The sequence below is a fragment of the Triturus cristatus genome, chromosome 7 (assembly GCF_964204655.1).
Source record: "Triturus cristatus chromosome 7, aTriCri1.1, whole genome shotgun sequence".
Classification (NCBI taxonomy): domain Eukaryota; kingdom Metazoa; phylum Chordata; class Amphibia; order Caudata; family Salamandridae; genus Triturus; species Triturus cristatus.
The window spans coordinates 985,690,384-985,710,567 of NC_140590.1; the positions used below are offsets into that span (position 1 = coordinate 985,690,384).

The following is a 20,184-nucleotide window of genomic DNA, read 5'->3' on the forward strand; positions in this document are numbered from 1 at the left end:
TCCACGAGGCTGATGGTCATCGCCCAGCAGACTCCAACACCCGGGCGACCACCAGGTACGGACTAAGGGGAAACCCTCCACCGAGTAGCCGCCTCAGAGACTTTGCGTGCCAAGTAAGTAAGTGAGTGGCTGTTGATGTCCTGAGCGGAGATTCGTCATCCAAGTTGGAGAGGGATGTTGCAGTCGGCGCTCTAGCGTTTAACGCTAGAGCGCGTAAGTTATGTGTGTTGTGCGTACGCCACGACGGTGGCGTACGCGGTTCTAAAATAAAGGGGATGCGCCTTCTACGGCAGTCGCGCCGACAGCAATCCCGTGTGTGGTCTCTAATCATTACCGCGCCGGCGATCTGTGTAATTGGTCAGCACAGCGCGCGGCACAACACAAGCAACATGTGGGATAAAAATTAAAGCAAATAAAAATTAAGGCAGGTAGGTATAATATACACGCTGTCTCAGCTCTTGGGGGGAGGGGATGGGATGGGAGAGGGGATGGGATGGGATGGGATGCCCCGGAGTGCAGAAAAATGAATCATCCGTGGAGGCCGTGGACAATGCCGAGGTGGAGGGTGGAACATGAAGATGAGGTGATTGTAAAGTATTCATTAGATAAGAGATTTTTCCATTAAGAAAGTTTTGGTCTCCTTCTTAAAGTGTGCCAAGGACGGAAGTCTTCTGATGGAGGGTGGGAGAGAGTTCCAGAGAAGGCCTGTTGTCGGTTTTTTTCTGACGGAAGCGTGCTGGTTGCAGCAGCAGGTCTTTGGCAGATCTGGAGTTTCTGGCTCCTCCGGATATCACGAGTTTTTGGGCGAGAAATGTAGGGGAATTAGAGTACAGAGCTTTGTGAGTAATGCAGGCCAGTTTAAATTGTATTCTGGCCTCTAGGGGAAGCCAGTTCAGAGCTTTGAGGTGGGGAGAGATGTGGTCAAATATTTTTGAGCCCGATGGGAGTCTGGCGGCGGTGTTGAGGCAGGCTTTCAATAGGGCCAGAGAGTTCTTGGGTAGCCCTGCAAGATTTGAGCATCCATATTCAAGTCTGGAAATGACAAAGGCCTGAGTTGCTGTTTTAAGGTTGGACGCATCGAGGAAGGGTTTTAGGTTTCTTAGATAGCTCAGGTGGAATCTAGCTGTTTTGGCCATCGAGTTAATATGGCCATGCATATTCAGGCTGCCGTCAAGGGTTATTCCAAAGGATTTCGCCGAGTCAACAATGGTAGGAGGGCAGTTTAGTGCAGTGATTGTCTTGATCCACTCCTGGATGTCTGGATTGGGTTTGGGTGGGGAGATCAGAAGAAATTCAGTTTTATTTGCGTTGAGTTTAAGCTGGTTAGCGGTGAGTTAATGGACTGTCAGCTTCAGGGCCTCGTTTAGGAAGAGAATGTCCTCGGGGGAAGAGATTTGTATGTAGGCCTGTGTATCGGCGACGTACATAAAGTAGGAGATGTTGGCGGCACGAAGCACCTCGGTGAGAGGTTCGAGGTTAAGGTTGAAGAGGGTGGGGTAGAGGGTTGATCCTTGGGGTACTCCAACAGAAACCAGAGAGGGGGCGGATAGATCATCGTTGATGAGGACTCTCTGTAAACTGTTTTGGAGGAAGGATCTAAACCATTCAAGGACGGTGCCATCCAATCCCATCCTGAGTTTGAGGCTTTCTAGGAGAATTTTGTGGTTAACTGTATCAAAGGCGGAGGAAAGGTCTAGAAGGATTAGGAGACAGGTTTTGCCTAGGTCTAGGGCTTGGAGGGCGTCATCCACAGGAGCGTGGTTTCCGTGCTGTGACCAGGTCTGAAACCTGATTGGAAGTCATCTAGCAGGTGAAAGTTGTTGATGTGTAGGCTTAGCTGCTGTTGCACACATTTTTCCAGAACTTTGGCAAGGAGTGGGATGTTGGATATGGGTCTATAGTTCTCAGCGGAGGCAGGGTCCAGCGTGATTTTTTTTTTTTTTTAGGATGGGGACAACTTGGCCAGCCTTGAGCGAATCAGGAATTGAGCCCTGTAGGAGGGAGGCGTTGATTTATTGTGGTCCAGGAAGTGATGATAGCCTGAGAGGCGGCAGCTAGGCAGTTAGAGGGGAGAGGATCATTAAAGTGATTATTCGGTTTAAGAGGCAAGAATTCTCGAGACAGAGTGATCGTCATAGATTTTAAAGTTGGACCAGTGTGCTAGGTTTTTGGGTGAGGTTTGGGAGGACAACGCGGAGAGAAGAGGTGGAGCTGGCTGATTTTGGTGGTGGGTTGCGTCCAGGATCCAGAATAGATTTGTGGATGCTCAGTGTTAACTCTGAGGATCTACGGTGGAGAATATCAATGTCTCTAAGAGAGGTATGTTCTGGTAGGCCTGGGGCTAGTTGTTGGGGAGCGGTTCTGATGGTATGTGCAGGTAGCCTAGAGGTGGGTTAAGGCGGGCTAAGGGCTGGTAGCAGGCGAGCTATTGGGATGGAGTGAGGGGGGGTAGGTCGGTCCGTGTCCTTATGGGAGGGGCTAGCTCGACCAGAGTTCTGGGCCATATTAGGCGTTTCCATACCAGTGTTGTGAATCCTAGCGGGGGTTACAGTAGGCCGGTAGCAGGAGGCAAGTAAGGGTTTAGGGACGCTTCTGGTGGTATGTGCTGGAAGCGTGATGGTGGGGCTGGGTTTGCATGTGAGGTGGGACCTAGGGGGAGTTTCGGAGTTCGACGGAGTGGGGATCCCTAGGAGGTCTAGGTTTGGTGGTAAGGGCGCGCAGTGGATGGCATGCGTGGGTGACGGGGCCGGGTCGCCCAATGACGAGGTCACTGGCAGGAGTGGTTGATGAGAGGCAAGGTATACTTGGCGGAGTGGGCGCGAGGTGGAGCGGCGGGAGCGTGGACTGAGATGGGTTATGAACATGTTTTTTTAAGGAGGGTGAAGTCCGCAAATTTGAGGTTTTTGGGAGGCCCTTGCATCAGGATAGTGCCGCTATTGTATAAGGTGATGGTAAGGTCTGCACGCAGAGTTGCAGAAGGAGTGATTGTGAGTTTTTTTTCTGTGAGGGATGTAAATTGTATCTTGTACTTTGAGGAAGCTCGAAGGCATTGCGCCAGCAAGACGTTTTCCTGGAATGGAAGATGAGGTCGTTGATGACAGTGCCCTGGTTTACGCAGAGCCGATGGTCAGATATCAGTGTCTCAGGATGACTTTTCAGGATGGAGTGTTTAAGGGTTTTGGAGGCCGATTTGGAGAGTTTTGGAGGGTAGATAACAGTGTAATATTTGGCTCCAGTGGCGGTCAAGCAGGGCTCAGCCATGCTGGGGAGAGTGATGAGGCTGCAGCCCCAGTGGTCAGTTTGCGTGGCGCGATGAATCCGCAGGTCTGCCTTACAATCAAGGTTTGCTTATGGAAAGTGCTTCCGCGACAAGATGGCCTGCCTTAGATGAGTAGCGAAAAGCAAAGTGCAAAGGGCAGGTGAAGTCAGTCCGCTTTCACTAGCTAGGAATATTTCTCGGTTTAGTTTAAACTCTCTTTAAATAAATATATTTCTAAATCATGCCATAGTGTACCAACATTTACAGACGGCACATTTTCCATAGAAATTGCTGCTAACTTTTCCCACTACCATGCAGTTTCACTGATAAAACTATATAGCATACAAACAATGTTTGGAAATTGGGTTTCAGCTAAAATATTGATCATTTGCATATCACCACATAGTTTTCTAATTAGTTTTTATCCTGTAAAAAATCTTTTTTCCACCGCACAGAAATACAAAAATGTGCCTTCATATCTACTCAGATATATTTTTCAGTGTTTGTGCAGTTCACTTATTAGTTGCATTAAGTGGTATGTTGAAAAAAATCCTGACATCTTACAGCCTTTCATTTCACTTACTTTGCACAGCACGATTGTCACACAGTTCACTTTACAAACTCCTCTAACTTCAGTCAGAGGAAGCAAAGTAAATGGAGGATGACAAACCGACTTTTGACCTTTGTCTCTTAATGCAGAGCAAATGTGACCAGATAAAAACAAGATTTAAAGGCATCGTTATTGCTCATTCACTCTGTGAGTGAACAGAACAGATAGTTTGTCAGCTCGCCAGACGAGTAGGCCCTATGCCCTGATGAAATCTGACTCGCCATAGAGTGGGCGAGTAGATTTCTCGAGGCTTAACATTCTTCTCCATGGAGAAAAAGAAAAAAATAGCAAGTGAATTTGCAGCCATTCAAGTGTTTTGCGCATGAGCAAGCATGCATGTATATGTTGCAAAAAGAAATTCATATAAATTTGCTTCAAGATCAATTTTCAGATCTGCTTCTGTAAACCCGTGTGAATTCCTGAAAGTACGAGATCTGCCACATAGCAAGGTTCGATACCTGTGGGTGAACGTTTGACCTTCTTTAACAATGGGCCTCTAATTTATTTTCATGTTGCTGTAATGGTTTTCATCTTTTATTGTTAAGTGCATCAAATACACCTTCTTAATTGATGCTTCCGGAATGGTATTTAAAGTTTTTCGACCATTTATAAAACATTTATTTTCTCAAGTTGTACTTTTTTTTAATATACATTTTATTTTGAAGGAAATCACAAGTCTTTCTTTAATGCTTGTATATGAATATAATTATGTGGCTTTATGGAAGCACTACAGCCTCAGATTGTTGACTTTTGCAAATGTGTACACTTGTACCGCACACTGCGATGTACCCCGAGTTAACAGCTCACTGCATTTTCTTGGAGTGCTTCCCCGAATAGTAAAGGATTTGCATTAATGAATGGTATACATTTTTGAAAACTTATAGCTCTGGATACAAATCTTGCTTTAGCTACAGATAATCCTCTTTCCCATAACCATACTTTCATCCTATAATATAGCAGGCAAACTGTTCATGCAGCTGGCCTACTTTGGACCAAATAAATAGAAAATGTGTTCTCGACCCCAAACAATATGCCCTGTCCGTCAAGCCTTCACATCCCTTCTGCATCAAACTATTTAATGCTTTACCTTGGCCACTGTTTGCTTGGTCTGGAACTTCTATACTCTAGCACAAAATCTGCTTTATGTAACCCTAAATACATAATCTGCCTCCTCCAGCGTGCTATTCACTCCTTAGTGGTCATAGCTTCCTTATTGCTAGCTGTTCATCGGTTTACTGACTGTACTTATTTGTAGTAAATGTTTTCGCACCAGTTTTCCAGGACATAGGTAACTCTGGCAATAACTGCTATGTGGGCTGCACAGTTACCAAGTTTTTTCATAATCCCCAGCAGCTAGGTGTTGCTGCTGGTTAACATAATGTCCCAGTATCTTTTTGTTTTACCTCTCAATGGGTCGTTGCAGCACAACGAGAGCACACAGTTTGTGTTTACTCTTGAAGGTTGATGTAAGTTTAGAATTGTGACATCTAATGTATAAACACAATAAATGGTGCTGTACCTTACACAGAAAGGTTCAGTATTTTAGGTAAGTACTAGAGCTCACAGATTCCTCCCAGAACACAGGTGTTTTGGCTTCTGTTCATTCTTCAGTTGTCCTAATATGTTCTAAAGAACACGTGCATGTTCACAGTAACCTGTCTTAAGTAGTGCATATCTCACTAGTGCAAAAGTGGTTACGTTTGCAGTTTTCTTCTGTGATGGGCATGTGCAAGCCTAGAACTAGGTCATCGCTTGTTGCCAATGGCGACAACAATGTAGTGAGATTGAGGCCTTTTAACTCTTTGATGGACTCCAGCGGTGAAAAAATTAATTTGCTGGTGTCAGTATTTAGGACAAGCATTCAAGACCTCTTGTATATACTTTAGTATATTCTTTAGTATATATACTTTAATATATACTTATGTATTTTGTGGGCTCTGGAGATGAGCCATAGGACTGGTCTGCTTCTGCTTAGGGACTTTTTTTCTGTTCATCTGCCTCTATGTAACAGTCTTGATAGAAAACAGCCAGCAGAGGTCAGAAAAATACTAGAATTGCTTTCTGCTGAGGGACTAAATATTTAAAAAAATTTCTGGCAACCGCCTCTATTTAACTTTCTGTATTTGCAGTGATATGACCACCGAAGGCCCTGCTTTTCTATTAAAAGTAGAACTTTGGACTATACCATTTCCTGCTGAAAGGCAATATTTCTCTCCATGTGTTCCCATACCTGGCGTGTCACGCACTTTGGTGCTTACTCTCCCTCTATGTTAAAAGAACAGTAAATGTTTCAGCACTTAGGCTAATGTGCTGCATAGCTAAATACATATAAGGTCCCAAAGTCGAGACCTATTGCATTGCAAATGCTTGTTAACTTTACAAATGCTGCAGGCCTGGAGCCTTTCAGAGCCATTTGTTACTGTTTTGCTCCTGACCTCTTAAGTGTGTTTGTTTTTCATTTGCTGATAATGAATCAAATCACTCCATGAATCACAGTTTGGAAGTGCCATTTTCTGTAATGTACCTTTGTGAATATTTTTAAGTACTTATGGTGTTTACTTCAGCTGTACACCTTGCTTGTATTTTATAGATGTGTAGCTTTCCCTAATCTTTCTCTAAGAGTCCAGTATGAAAGGGAAGAAATAGGGCACATGTCTGCTTAGCTTCTGTCGAGTTACAAATTCGGGCTTATTAGCAAACCACATTTTAGTGCCGAGATGTTGGAGCCCATCTTTTACCACGAAGGTGAGGGTCAAAACTGTAAGTCCCAGAAGGCAGTGTGCTGCTGGCTAAAATTTCTGGAGGTGTCACAAATCGCATGTTAGCTGGGCAAAATTGAGCAGTTCCTCACGTTAAAGTTTACACTATCGGGCTGTCGGGAAGAAGGAATCATGTGCCAGAACCCCTTGTAACATGCAAATAGGGGTAGGTAAGGGCCAATCATGTCCCAGTTTTGCTTCTGACAAGCTTGTAAGGCTATTTCAGATTGCAATGGTGTTGCTGAGGACAGCCAATCGTATTTTCAGAATTATCTGCCAGGTCTGCCAGGCAGGGGGAACAATCCTTGCATACTCATTACCTAAAACTCTCCGCCCAAATAGTACGAAATCGCATGATGAAAAATAAGAACTTTAACTTCACTGCTGTATTTGTACAAGGCACCTTCACCCACAGGTGTCTCTTGGTGTCTTCGATAGATCACTGGTAAACTAACTCACTAGTACTCCTTTTATTTTCCTTGGGTTGAAGGGCTGAGTTTATCATTGGCACATAAATCTGTGACCATGGAGGGGTGAACCACAGTTCCTTCACTTGATGCATTAGTCCTGTGAGTCACCAGCTGTAATATTGGGGAAAACTGTGCATAATTTGCACATATTGTACTACTGCTAAAAAGAGGAAAAATTTGAGACGAAACGTGAGTAGTTGTTCCTTTACACAGGACTTTTCTTTGCAGCCAATGAGCACTACCAACGCTGAAACTCCCCGGCTGGGGTGTGCAGGGGCGGGAGAGACTGAGTACTTGGTATACAACTTTACAGATACTGCCTGTTTCTGGGATCACGTCTTCTGCAACGGATGTCATTTATACTGATCCACCATTGGCAAATCCTTCTGAGTTGGATCATTCAGATCCTACTGCTGAGTCACAGCCTCCTGTTTTCCAGCGGAGTACCTCCGGGTACTATATGGATCAAGAGGCCTTTTCTTCAGACAGTTCTTCTGTTTTGCATTCTCCTCAAGCACAGAGTTTTGTCTTAATTTAATGGTTGAAACACTCCTATCTAGTCCCTACGTGGATATGTCTGGACCATACTCTCCTTGTGTTTTTTGTTCCTATGGATTGAATTTGCGATTTTATTTTATTTTTTTAATTTTTTTTTATTTCTATTAAAAAACGGCCATTACCTCTTGGAATGAGTCAACTGAGTGTTGGCCCCTCGTTCTTTATCACATAAACTGAAAAGAGACTTGTCCCTCGTCAATATTTCAGCCGTTAGTGACTGATGGAATTGTTTGGGATAATAAGGTTCCTTTCAACCTATTCAGCCCTGCGGATTTCCTGCAGATACCATTTGTGTTCAAAGTTTCGATGAGTAATGTGACAGTTCCAGGGTTACATTGTGATGATCGGGATGTTGACACTGTAAATTCCATGCTTTCTAAACCAGAGTATTATCTTGTTTTTGAATCCGAGAATCTCAATTCTGCTAATTATTTCGATATGTTCTGTTTTCATTATGGACATCATTTTCTGCACAGAGCCAGTGGACTGCATTTTAATTCTACACAATGTGACAATTGTCTTTTACAACTTCCTTGTGGTGGAGTTGGCCAAGTTTGCATTTTTTATAGGTTTATGACACTTCAGACCCCACCTCATATTTCAAATTAGTTCCAACCCCACCATAAAATATATTCTTACTCCGACTAAGCTCAGCTATACAGTTTTGTTTGTAAGCCAGTTAGCCTTCAAAAGTTATGATTACTTGAAAGACAACTTCGATTTGAAATCTGTTTAGGGTGCAAAGTCCTGGAAGGTTCAGGGCACAGAAACCTTATTTCGAGTCGGTTTAATTTCCACATAAATTTTCTTGGAAGAAACTATCCAACAGACTACCTGTATGAGATTGGTAGAAAGTAAAGAAATGAATTCCCCGCCCATTCCCTCTGTTTGGCAGAGTTTGACAAACTACACTGAAGACAAGTTAACTAGCATGGTGCAGAATGGCACATTTCTTCCCTTTCGAGTCCTTCAGGTGGTTTCTGTGGCCAGTAGACACAAATGATTGTCATGCTAGTTTTCTTAATTCCACACTTAGGTTTAAATCAAGTAGACCTGATCTTGCTACTCGCAGGCAGCACACTCTGGTATTATTACCACCTATTCAGTAGGCAGCACACTCTGGTATTATTACCACCTATTCAGTAGGAAAGTTATGTCAACAAAGGTGGGAACATTCCATAGTCTGCTTTGAAACGACAGCTTTCTCTCCTGTCAGGTGTTCTTTTAGGTCCCAAATCTACACATTCTAAAGGATTTATTTATGCTACCTATAATGAAATTTGGAAACTATCCCAAATGTAAGCTGCTGCACGTTTAAGACATTGGCCAAGATAATTTAGATAAAGTGCTTGCTTTTGTTGATATTAATACATTGGCCTCTCATATCTACAATTTGAATAAATAGAATTGTCATCCGTTATTGATATTGTGCAGCGTGACATGTCAATGTTGTACCATGGACAAAGTCCGCTTGGATCTATTATACAGTTCAGCTGGATACTTCAACCGCTCAAAATGGGCGCGTTCCATGGCATTACTTGAATTGCAGGGATATTTTTCTGCCTTTTAATTTAACACGTAAACAACTACTGATGGCCATGAAAGATGCAACCTACACAATGCTGCATTTAGAAAAATTAGAACCACTCCTATTCACCATAGCTGAAACTCATTCGGCGGTGTGGTTAATACACGGTGTAATTTCACTGCCTTTCTTGACATTTCAGTTCACAGCTTGCATGAAAAATTTCTCTGTTGGTAGATATAAACCCCTTGGAAGCAGCTTCATTCATGAATTATTGTACCTTCCCTTTACTTATTGTTGTGAAAATGTCAATAAGGAAGCTTTTATTACTGGAGAAGAATGTGACTGTCGGACATTCACTTGTTTGTAAACACATTAAAATCTATGGCACATGTAATACTTCAGCGCCTAATTTAGCTTGTTATTTAAAAGACATTCCGGTTCCTGCAATTCTCCCTTTCATTACGGTACTGTCTAATGGAAGTTATCTAAAGCTCAGCGATCAAGACTGTTGCGGAATGCGGGCTGGAGTCCTGTATATTTTGTTTCCCAGTTAGTCGCTTGTTGCAACAACGTCTTGTTTCCCCCTCCGCATGGGATTGCAGATAGCCCATTATAGCCTTTCATTCCAACTTTAAAGACCGATTTCAACAAGCTAAGCGGATTCAAAGCATTTTGTTCCATGAAGAAGTATCCCTTACATCTGCTCGCGAGACTTTTGAATTGCAACTGACTAGAACGTCTAGTGAAATGTAGTCATTGTTAAATACAAACCTTCCCCTGCATTTCGGATAATTTGTGCATTCAATCTTTAATGCCTCTATTATGGCCAGCCTTGCCCCCTTTTTTAAGTTTGTAGGCTCCGGACTCGTTAGTTCTTTTTAATATCTTTGGAGTAATCTACTCCATTTTTTCTAGTGTATTTGGAGAATTCCAATTGCTTTTATTCCTCATTTGCGGCATTCTCATCCTGTTCCTGCTTCTCCGCAATGGAGCTCCTTCAACGGACGCTCTGGAGCTGGCACCCCTCCAACACTACTTTGGAATTTGGAATGTTTCTACTGCAGGATCTGGATCTTAATTGGTCTAACATTTCGACCTGCCTGGTTTACCTACGTGCAACCCGTGTTCACTGTATCTGGTGCCCTTCAGATGGGCACTGAACATTTGCCTGGTTTCGCAGATGCCCACTACCTTGGACATTGGATTGCTAATGAGTCCATTAGGGACCCGTTTAAAGAACTGTCCTTTGCGTTTGCTACTTCTTAACAGTGCAAGGTTTTAGCCACTAGCCAGTGAGGAAACTTTCATCGGCACACGTACTGCAGGATACAGGGTTTGCTGACACAGGCGCAGTTTGCCCGCTAACTGTCTCAGCATCAGCAGAGACCGGCAGCTGACCAATTATCATACGTGGCTTCAGACTCTTGTATGGAGTCTTTAGCCTTTGAAATGGTGAGTGACCTAATGGATTCCTCAGAAGCGCCATGATTTGATTATTTTTTCAAATTGATGTTTTTCTCTGTTGGTTTTCAGTCTGCGTCAATTCTAAAGCTATGCTTTGAGTCGAATTACTCTACTTTTTGCAGTGCAGACAGTCTGTTGCACTGCAGAGGCTGTGTAGTTGAAGATGGGTATTTGTAGTCTAAACACCAGAAAGGCAAAAGGGCGTTAAGCAAGGGAGTATAGTGGATATATCTCAGAAGATGGTTGTCTGTGTGCAAGAGGACCTTGATGCAGTGTTCGGTTCTCAGCAACAGTGTGACTGGGCAGATCAGCACTGGAGTGAGCAAGCCAGATTGTTTGTTCCAACCTCAAGGTTCGCTCCTCAACAGCAGTTTTCTAGCACCTGGAGACCATCTGAAACCGTATGCCCACCACTGCAACTAGGACCACAATCCAAATTATGCTTTGTGTTCTTGAACCTTTCCATTTCACATCTGGGTTGGTAGCACAGATGTGCTGCTTCTATGCAGAGGAAATGTATAAGAAACTTGTAAAGTCTTGCTTGGAAGTTTAATCTTTTTATTAAAAAAGGACCAGAAGCGGAGGGCGATCCTTTGCTTATCTGGCACCCAGGCTTTGGAATTTCCTCCCGATCGGCCTAAGAGCTGATAATTTGCTCAGCTTCAGGAAGCAATTAAAAACCTACCTGTTTTCATGAATAAGTATATTGTCCCTCAGGTCTCTTATTAGCGCTGGGAAGTCTGTGCTTGGGTAGCCATGTGCTCTACAAGATCTTGTAAATAAATAAATTGTCTGTATTGGTGAAGAGAGGTACCCTGAAGTAAATAGTGATCTGATATGGTGCCACAGGCCTATTTATAGTAACCGGTCACTAAAATCTTGTGTCCTACATGAAAGTTTAGAGGAAGCCAAAAAATGCTGATGCATCTTTCCACAGTCCAGTTCAGTGTGAAGTAGGCACGTCCACAAGGTTTAGTGTCTCCGGATGCTTGGTGGTAAATATCCCGTTATACTCGGGCTATGATAATTGGATGTATTTGACCCCCCCTTCTCCCCTCACTTCCCGCACTCAAGGCAGCACGTTAGTGGTTTGTCACTAACTAGCTATTGTTAGAAGCCGGCGATCCCGCGCGCACAGTTGTTGTCAAGTGCGCGACCCGGACCTCCCCGCTTCCACGTTAGGCCAAGAAAGTACACCGTCCGAGACAGCCCTGCTCACCCCCTTAGTAGCTTGACACAAGCAGCCAGGCTTATTTCCGAGGCACGAGTGTTCAGTATGTGCAACCACGCCCACAGCAATCCCAATGATGTCACCACAAATGGACTCCACACGTGTTTGTATAAAACAAGTATACTTTATATAGAAAGATGTACAAAATGACCACATGATACAAATCCAACATATACACAATTGGTAATATTGTTTTCGGTGGGCTGGGCGGTCCTAATCCCCAACCACCGCTTCTAACCAAGTTACGCTGACTTTTAACCGCTCTCAACAGGTTAGGTACATCGTATCACTAGAATCACACACGTTGCAAAATAAAAGGAACACTGCCCTACTTAACGATGGGTTCCTGTACAATGCCACAGTTAAACAATGCAATGCGTAGCGTCACAATCATGTACTCCGTCAACACAAGATAATGCTACTCTGATCGCTACCAGCATGCCCTGTTCAAGGGAGAAATACAGCAATGCCTCCCGCTGGAATTTACTACAGTGCGATAGGAAGACCATGCAATGCGTATAACCACCAGTATGCCCTGTGCAAGGAAGGAATAAGGCAATGCGTCACAGTGCAATTCAGTGCAGTAAATAACCAATGCAGTGCACCACGCTATGATCCTGAAAGAGAAACATAACGTTGTGCGTGGCGCACTAACCCCTGAATTCGTTAAGTACCACGTTGTCCAATAGCTCGATGGTTCGTTGGCAGCAAATATGCAAAGTGTTATACAACTGTTTTCAGAAGTTGTGCGACTGGTTGCCATCAACACGGATCAACTATGACACCCAAGTTCCACTCCGGGCCCTGGCCCCTGTACTGCCCCGTCCGGGATGAGCATGGACCAAGATCTGGTCGGAAGCAACAGGTGCACACAGCTGCCAGCAGCGAGAGGCCGAGAGAGTGTCCCTCCGAGCCCACACCCCGCCCCAGGCGATGATCCACTTTACCTGGGGGGCGCGACCCCCCCTCTCCTGCAGCAGCGGCTTTGCCTCGCTCCAGAACCTTGTCACCACGGGCAAGGTGCGCTCGGGACGGTAGTTCAGCTCCAACTCCTTCCACACAACGCTGGTGCCACCCCATGTTGCCGTTGAGGGCCCCATCACTTGGCACTTCTCTTCAGCGCTGTTAAGACTTCTTCGCTCCCCGGTGTTCACCGCTCCCCGGTACTCCTCACCAGCACCTTCGACACGCACCCCTGGCGCGTCCGAGACTCGCTCCTCCTCCGGCCTCCGATGACCAGGCGCACCTCACTATGCCTCGGCTGGCACCTTGACACGCACCGTGCGTGTGAGTCTCGCTCCATCTCCTGGTGCACGAGATCTTCAGGCACTCTCCTCTAGAGCCACAACTGCACCCCCACACGCACCCTGTGTGCAGGAGACCCACCTCGTTTCTTGGTGCACACGATGACTCAGGCGCGCTCCACTAACGCCCTGGCCGCACCACGACACGCACACTGCGTGTCTGAGTCTCACCTCTCCTCCTGGTGCACACGAGGTACCAGGCGCTCTCCACGAACGCCCTGGCTGCACCACCACACGCCGACCCGTGTGTCAGAGACTCACTCCTTCTTAGTGTCCACGATGTCCTGGCGCTCTTCTCTAGCGCCTTGACCGCACTGCGACACACACCCCCTCCGCGTCCCGAATTTCTGCCCTCTTCCACGATGCACACAATCCACAGGCGCTCCAACACCTGTAGCCGCACCAAGACATGCACCCTGCGTGTCAGTTTAGATTCGCTCCGGGTGCCCACGATCACCTTAGGCACCCCTTCGGAGGTCTCAGGCTGCCACGACATGGTCCCACTACGACACGGTCCCACCACCGCGCCACTTGAGACTTCCTGGAAACTTTTATGTTCCTGTGTTTCCGAACAGGAAGCCAGCTCACTTTGGGCCCTTGGGGTACAGGATGCAGCACACCGCAAAGTCCTACTCAGGAAGAAGGGGGGGACACGGCCCACTGCAGCGCCCCTTCAGTCTCTCCTCGGTCAAGAGCTACAAACTGCCCACAAGCTCCAGATCACGAAGCAAGGGTCAAGTGTCTCCCGCAGCCTATTCAGCAACTCTTCCTGAGGCAGAGGTTTTCTTCCAGATCGCGGACAGGTCAAAGCCGCCAGAGACTCGACCAGTCCATGGCGTCTTCAAAGCACTCCCAGCACTTCTCTGAACGATACCGAGACCGTTCTCGACGACATCAACATAACCCAAGTCTCGGGGTTACGGTTCTTCTAGTTATACCCCTCATTGTCTTTGAAGTTTCCTTGTGCTCTGGGGTCCCTGACCCCTCCCTAAATCAGTCTTGCGTATCTTCCCCATCTGTCACCATCCTCCCTTTTATACTGGGGGCCTGGATCTTCAATCACTCAGAGGGAGATGGGTCTATTGTTTTATGGCTCTAAACCAGGCCTCTTCACCTCGCAAAGCCTCTCCTTCTCCCCACACCATGTGCAGGGCAGCCTGGCGCCGTGTCCACCCCTCCCCTGGGGCACGACCTCCCTCAGCCTTTCTCGCCTCTCCCAAATCCAGGCAGGCAATTCACATTCTGCTGAGACACACAATAAGGTCTAAAGCACAAACTCTGCCATTTTCTCAAACATCGGCTTCTGGACACACAGCGACAAAACCATCTACCCAAAAAGATGCGTTATGACGCTGTGAGTTCAGACATACCAAACTTCACTGTCCCATTTCCAATTCTTGGGAAACTAGGCTAACAATACTACACCCAGCCTCCCCCATTCTGTCCTATGGGTAGGATGACCTTTCACCAGGGAAAATGAAATGGAGTATTTTCCACTGTCAGGGCCTAGCACCCACACTGGCACAGGTCCTGCCTTTTATCTACACTGCACCCTGCCTAGGGGTTACCCAGGACGTCCTACAGGGGTGCCTCATGTATATGCAAAAAGGGAAAGTAAGGCCTGACAAGTGGTAGCACTTGTCAGGACAACCTGCTAATTTAGCATAATGCGCGCATGCCCTACACTGAAGACCTATGTTCCCTCAGTGCACATCACTTAAGGATCTTGCTAGTAAGGCAAACATACCAATCGGAGACAACCAATCACCACTACAATTTATACAGGGAACATCTGTACTTGCACACTGATTAGCAGTGGCAAGTACCTACAGCATCTAACTTCACAGGAGGCAAAGGCAAAAAGTCAGGGGTAATCACGCCAAGCTATGCCAGGTGTAACAGCTATTATCTGTTACACCCAAAGGAGGAGTGCTCCAAGGTAGCACTGGATGCGGAGCAGGGAGTATATAACCCTCCATCTCATTGAGTTCAGAACCTAGCCCCTTATGGGGTCGCTCCATGTTTATTGTATGTTGGAATTGCCAGATCTCAAGGAAGCACTCCATCAGCTTGTGTGGCGAAGTGGCCTGAAAGGTGAATATTCCAGGCAAAGTACTGAATAATAATTTTAGTTTGGTACAAATTTAAAAACCTGATTGTATGCCCCAAATTGGCACTTGCTGCTCAAATCGACGTGCTAATGAAACCAAACCAGCATTGAGCAAATGACCAGAGTGCAATTGGAGACCTATCCCTCATGTTTGTTTTGCTGTATTCGCCCTGCCTTTTCATATAGCTTTGCATGAGTGAAACACCAAGCACACTGTTATCTTGGGTCATGCTCAGGAGAAGAATGGTATCTTACAACTTCTGAATCTCTGCAATGTTTGCCCAACCTATTTTGTTGGTGCACTGTTCTCTGCATGGTAGACTGGTTTGGTCGGGCTGTTGAAATGTCCTTTGGTACCGAATACTATTCTTTTCAAAAGTATGGGCCTATGGCTGCAAATTTGTAGTGGCGCTTGCACAGCTTTTGAAATGCCTATTTATCTTTTGAATTTACATGATTTATAGTACATAGGCATTCTCATGAATACGTAACAACTACCTTAATGGTGCTCTGTTACAGTTGAAGAGTAGCTGTGAAATGAAATAGATTAGCTAATAGAGAATACGGTTTAGATTGAGAAATATATTTGTGAAATTCTGTACAGCAATACTTGTATTTCTAAAAAATTTAATAAAAAGATATAAACAAGTGTAAGTTTCATGATAACCTATGGATGATACCAGTAGGGTGAGGGAATGTTGACCGCAGTTTGTATTCCAAAATCGTGGAGCTCTGGGAATATGTTGGTCATTGGCTACTAAGAAGTTCTTGTTGACACATATGACACTTCATCGTTCTTGAACATTGATAGCCCACGCCACAAGATTATTTATTAGCAATATGCTGTGTTAATGCTCTGAAGATACTAATGACCTCTATTTATTTAGATTTGGGAATGGATGATGAAGGTGATGATGATCCTGTGCCCCTTCCAAATGTTAATGCAGCTATACTTAAAAAGGTAAGATGCCTACATTTGTTTTAGTGTTCCAAAGTAGCTCCCGTTTTGTGGTAAACATTTGACCAGGGACTCACTTGCATGATTTTCTGCCTCTTTTGGGCATAGGTCTAAGGATTAGAGGGACTAATTATTGGTGAAATGGGCACTGCTGTATCACATTATGAAGTTTAAATAAACCTAAAAACACTTAGTATGCGCTCTTATGATGCGTGTTTTCATGGAGATTAGTGTCTGCATTATTGACAGATGTCAGTCAGTTGCTTATTTTTAACCTAATTTGTGGTGCTTAGTTTATCATCTCTGAAGCATGAAAGGCTGGGTGAACCTGTCACTAACTGTTGTATGATCTTGATAACTTCCGTATTTGAATTAGTCCAGCAAGCCTCCTGTTTTGTATAAATGGAATAATGATGCCAAAAAACTGTATCTAAAATATTTCATACCCTGGTTTGAAAACCAGATGATTCTAATTGCAAAGCGAAATCTTTGCATTATACGTAAACAAGGCATGGCTAAAAGCCAAACATTAATGTCATGGAGCGTGCTCTCACCTTCTCGGATGCTGTTGATAAATGCAAAACCTATTCATGAAATAGTAGTAGATTGGTATAAGGCCTTTTCCTGGAATAACCCCCTGTTGGCAGTATCCAAGGTGACTTACTTGCCATTGGTGTTGTCAAACAATCAACATTCCTTCTGAATAGCCAGTTACTCTATAGGACCTTCACTCTCCAGATGTAGTAGACTCAAAAAACATTGCACCTTCTCAGTTTGAGGTACAATCTCTATCATAGTTGTGTAGATATATTAACAACTGAGCATCATTATCTCCTCCTTTCGTTTGAGAAAGGCTAGACATTCTTTCTAATTGATTTACTTGAGTAAATCAGTTGTAGAGGTAAAAAACAAAAGAATACAATGCATCCAGAGCGATGCCTGCCTTTATGCTTCTGATGGATGCCAATAGATTTGCACCTTTTGAATTTCCATCCTGGGTCTGGGAATAGTTGCAATGGTTAATAGTAAATAATATCCGGTACTGACATATTGTACTACAGTTCCGTTCTGTAACCATTGAAGGACATGACGTTAGGACCTCTTTAGAGTGATGCACCAGCACATTCATGTCCGTTCCATATCTCTATTTTCATGACTTCAGAGCAAGGCTGATGGTTCTGGCAGATAATGCAGTGCAAGAGCTAACTTTAGACCCAATTAAAAAGAAAAATCAAAAGACCACACATGATGGATAGGTAGGTGGTTTGAGTGGAATCTATACATTGAGTGTCCAACAATAAGTTTCTTACCAAAGGATAACTTGTTCTCCTGGTGTATACTTCTTCCTTCAGATTCCTCACTTCTTAAATCCATACCCAAGCAGTACCTTCTAGCAGGAGGGTCTGAGGAGGTGGTCAAAACAAGAAGTCCTGTAACACAGAGCTGGCAAAATTGCAGTCTCTGGACTTGGGGAGTTGACATTAATGCCTGGTAAAAGTGTACGGAACCCTTTTGTTGCAGCTCTGTAAATATCCAACATGGGAACACCCAGAGACCACACCAAAGACGTGGCCTTTCCTTTAGTATAATAGGCTATGGGGCAGTCAGAAGGATTGAAGAGTAGGGGTCTTCCTCATGGCAAAGTCATAGCAGATCTCAGTGCATAAAACGGATCAAAAAATCTGCCACTTCTGAATCTATTTCCCCTTCTTGGAGCACGGGAAAAAGTTATTCATCAACCTGAAACTCAAAGGGTCTCTCAATGTAAAGTCCTATTTGGAACCAAATGATGCGGTTTCTTCTACGTGGGACTAGTAGGTGGATCGAGTATCAGCAAGGTGATTGATTGACCTGCATGAAATTGATTAGCCACTTTAGAAAGGAAATCTTAGTCTGCAGGCTAGTGTGTTGGGGGGGGGGGGTGTGAAATGCAAGAAGTCACTACAGATAATGCTTGCAGGTGGCTAGCACAACATGCTGAGATCATGTAAATTAGACAGTAGCCTCAAAGGACAAGTGTCCTGTGGCTCAAATCATGAATCCACCAGAATAGTTATTGCCATGTTAATGATCCACTGTAGCATGATTCACAGTGAAGAGGGAAAACAAATGGGTCCGCCCCTTTTAAAAAGTGCATTAAAATATGTTTGATCAACAATACCTCATCTAGCAACCAAATCCTAAAGGTCTTGCAAATAACCTAGGACAACGCCTTGCTGGGGCAGAGACAGCCTAAAGCGCAACGTATCTGACAAACGCGATTTAGGGTATTAATTTCCTCAGCGAACTAAAACTGTTTGACCAATGCCCCAAACAAACAGTCTGATTGGAGGGGTGGTTATCAGACAAAAGGATTATCCAGCACCTCCTCCGGCTGGCTAAATGATCTCAAGTTACCACAATTTTGAGTTAAGTTGGAGGACCTGCCTACCTGAGCTCCTCTCTGGGGGCAAAGCACAATGAATGTTTTCATGGTCGGAGAATATGTCCTTGGAGGTGTGTCAGACAGCAAAGATGGACTGAATTACCCATGAGTGGAAATGCCATTTGTGATCAACAAATTTACATCGACTCGCTGGTGATGTCCACAGAGGCAGACCACGTACGATATTGCCCCAGACCAGTTTTAGGGCCTCCTCACAGGGACGTAAGCCTAGGCAACCTTGATTGTTGTACCACGTCACTGTTGTGTTGTCAGAACTTGAATTATTTGACCAAGTGTAAAGGCAAGGAATGCTTTGAGACCACTACACATCATCTGAAGCTCAAGCTGGTTCATGTGGTAGTTCTGCTTCTTGAGGGACCACAACGCTTTGATCTCGAAGATGTCAAGATCATTTCCCCAGCTGAGAAAGGAGGAGTCTGTCACCACAGTGACCAGTGCCGGTGGAGGGCAAGTGAATGTTCAGTCACCATCCTCAACTGCACATCTGTGCTGCCTTTCGGAAGATCTCTGTTGTCTGTCAGCAGTCCCCACTACTGAACCTACTAAAAACAGGTACCAATGAAGTGGTTGCACGTGTCACCCACCGTAGGGAACGACAAGCTGCAGGTAACTAACAGACCGAAAAGTCATATGACTGCTATGGCTTAGACGGGTTCTCCATCCATTTGGGGATCATACTTAAATGTCCCAATATCGCTGGGGAGGCGGGTGGGCCTTGACAACAGTGTCCATCTCTGCTGTGAAAGAACAGACTACAACGACTGGATTGGAGGTAAGACTTGTGAAGGTTGATTGAGAATAACCCCAGTTCAAAGAGCTTAGAGGTAAAGACTGCAAGCTGATAGTGGGTGGAGCCACCTGACAACACTTGTTCTTTTTGTGCAACTGCGCGATTGGTACAGGATAATATGGACCCTGCTAATCTATGGACACCACCTATTCTTCAGCTCCAAACACAAGGGGGCCTGTGCGAAGGAGAATCTTTAATTTCTCTTGGTGAGACATGGATGGTACAAAGACCACTGTCCTTGATAACATTGACATAATGGAAGTAACACACTGCCTGATTTCAGTCTCTTGGACCATCTGTTTGGCCCCCTTGTGCAGGCAATTGAGAATCTCCTACTGGTGCAGCAGATGGAGGTCATGGGTGAACAATGTGATAAAATGGGAGATTGGACAATTTGTAGGGGGTGGGATGGTAGACTATGCCTAGAAGGGAAGGATGTGGACCCTGCTTGGTCTGGAAAACCCAGTGGTTCCTGTTGATGACTTGCTTGTTAGTTACCCTCCCATTGACGGCCATGCATGCATGCATGCATGCTTCATGGTGAGCTTAAGTGATTTGGTGAGGGCAGGGAATTAGGAGGAAGAGAACTGTATCGGTCCTTGACAACCCTTACTGTCACCCCAAACCCCTGCAGCTAAGAAACCATGTTGGACTGTTACTTGGGTTGCAAGGGCTGGCGTTGCTGGAATATCGCCTC

At 44.9% G+C, this 20,184-nt stretch overlaps 1 protein-coding gene across 2 annotated transcripts in view; it reads left to right on the plus strand.

Moving 5' to 3' along the window:
- SKP1 (S-phase kinase associated protein 1) overlaps nt 1-20,184 on the plus strand; it is a 113,204-nt gene that overhangs the window by 35,858 nt on the left and 57,162 nt on the right. For both annotated transcript variants that reach the window (XM_085618021.1, XM_085618022.1), the window contains exon 3: nt 16,181-16,254. In XM_085618021.1, coding sequence (XP_085474147.1) covers nt 16,181-16,254 — 74 coding nt within the window. The remainder of the gene's footprint in view (nt 1-16,180; nt 16,255-20,184) is intronic.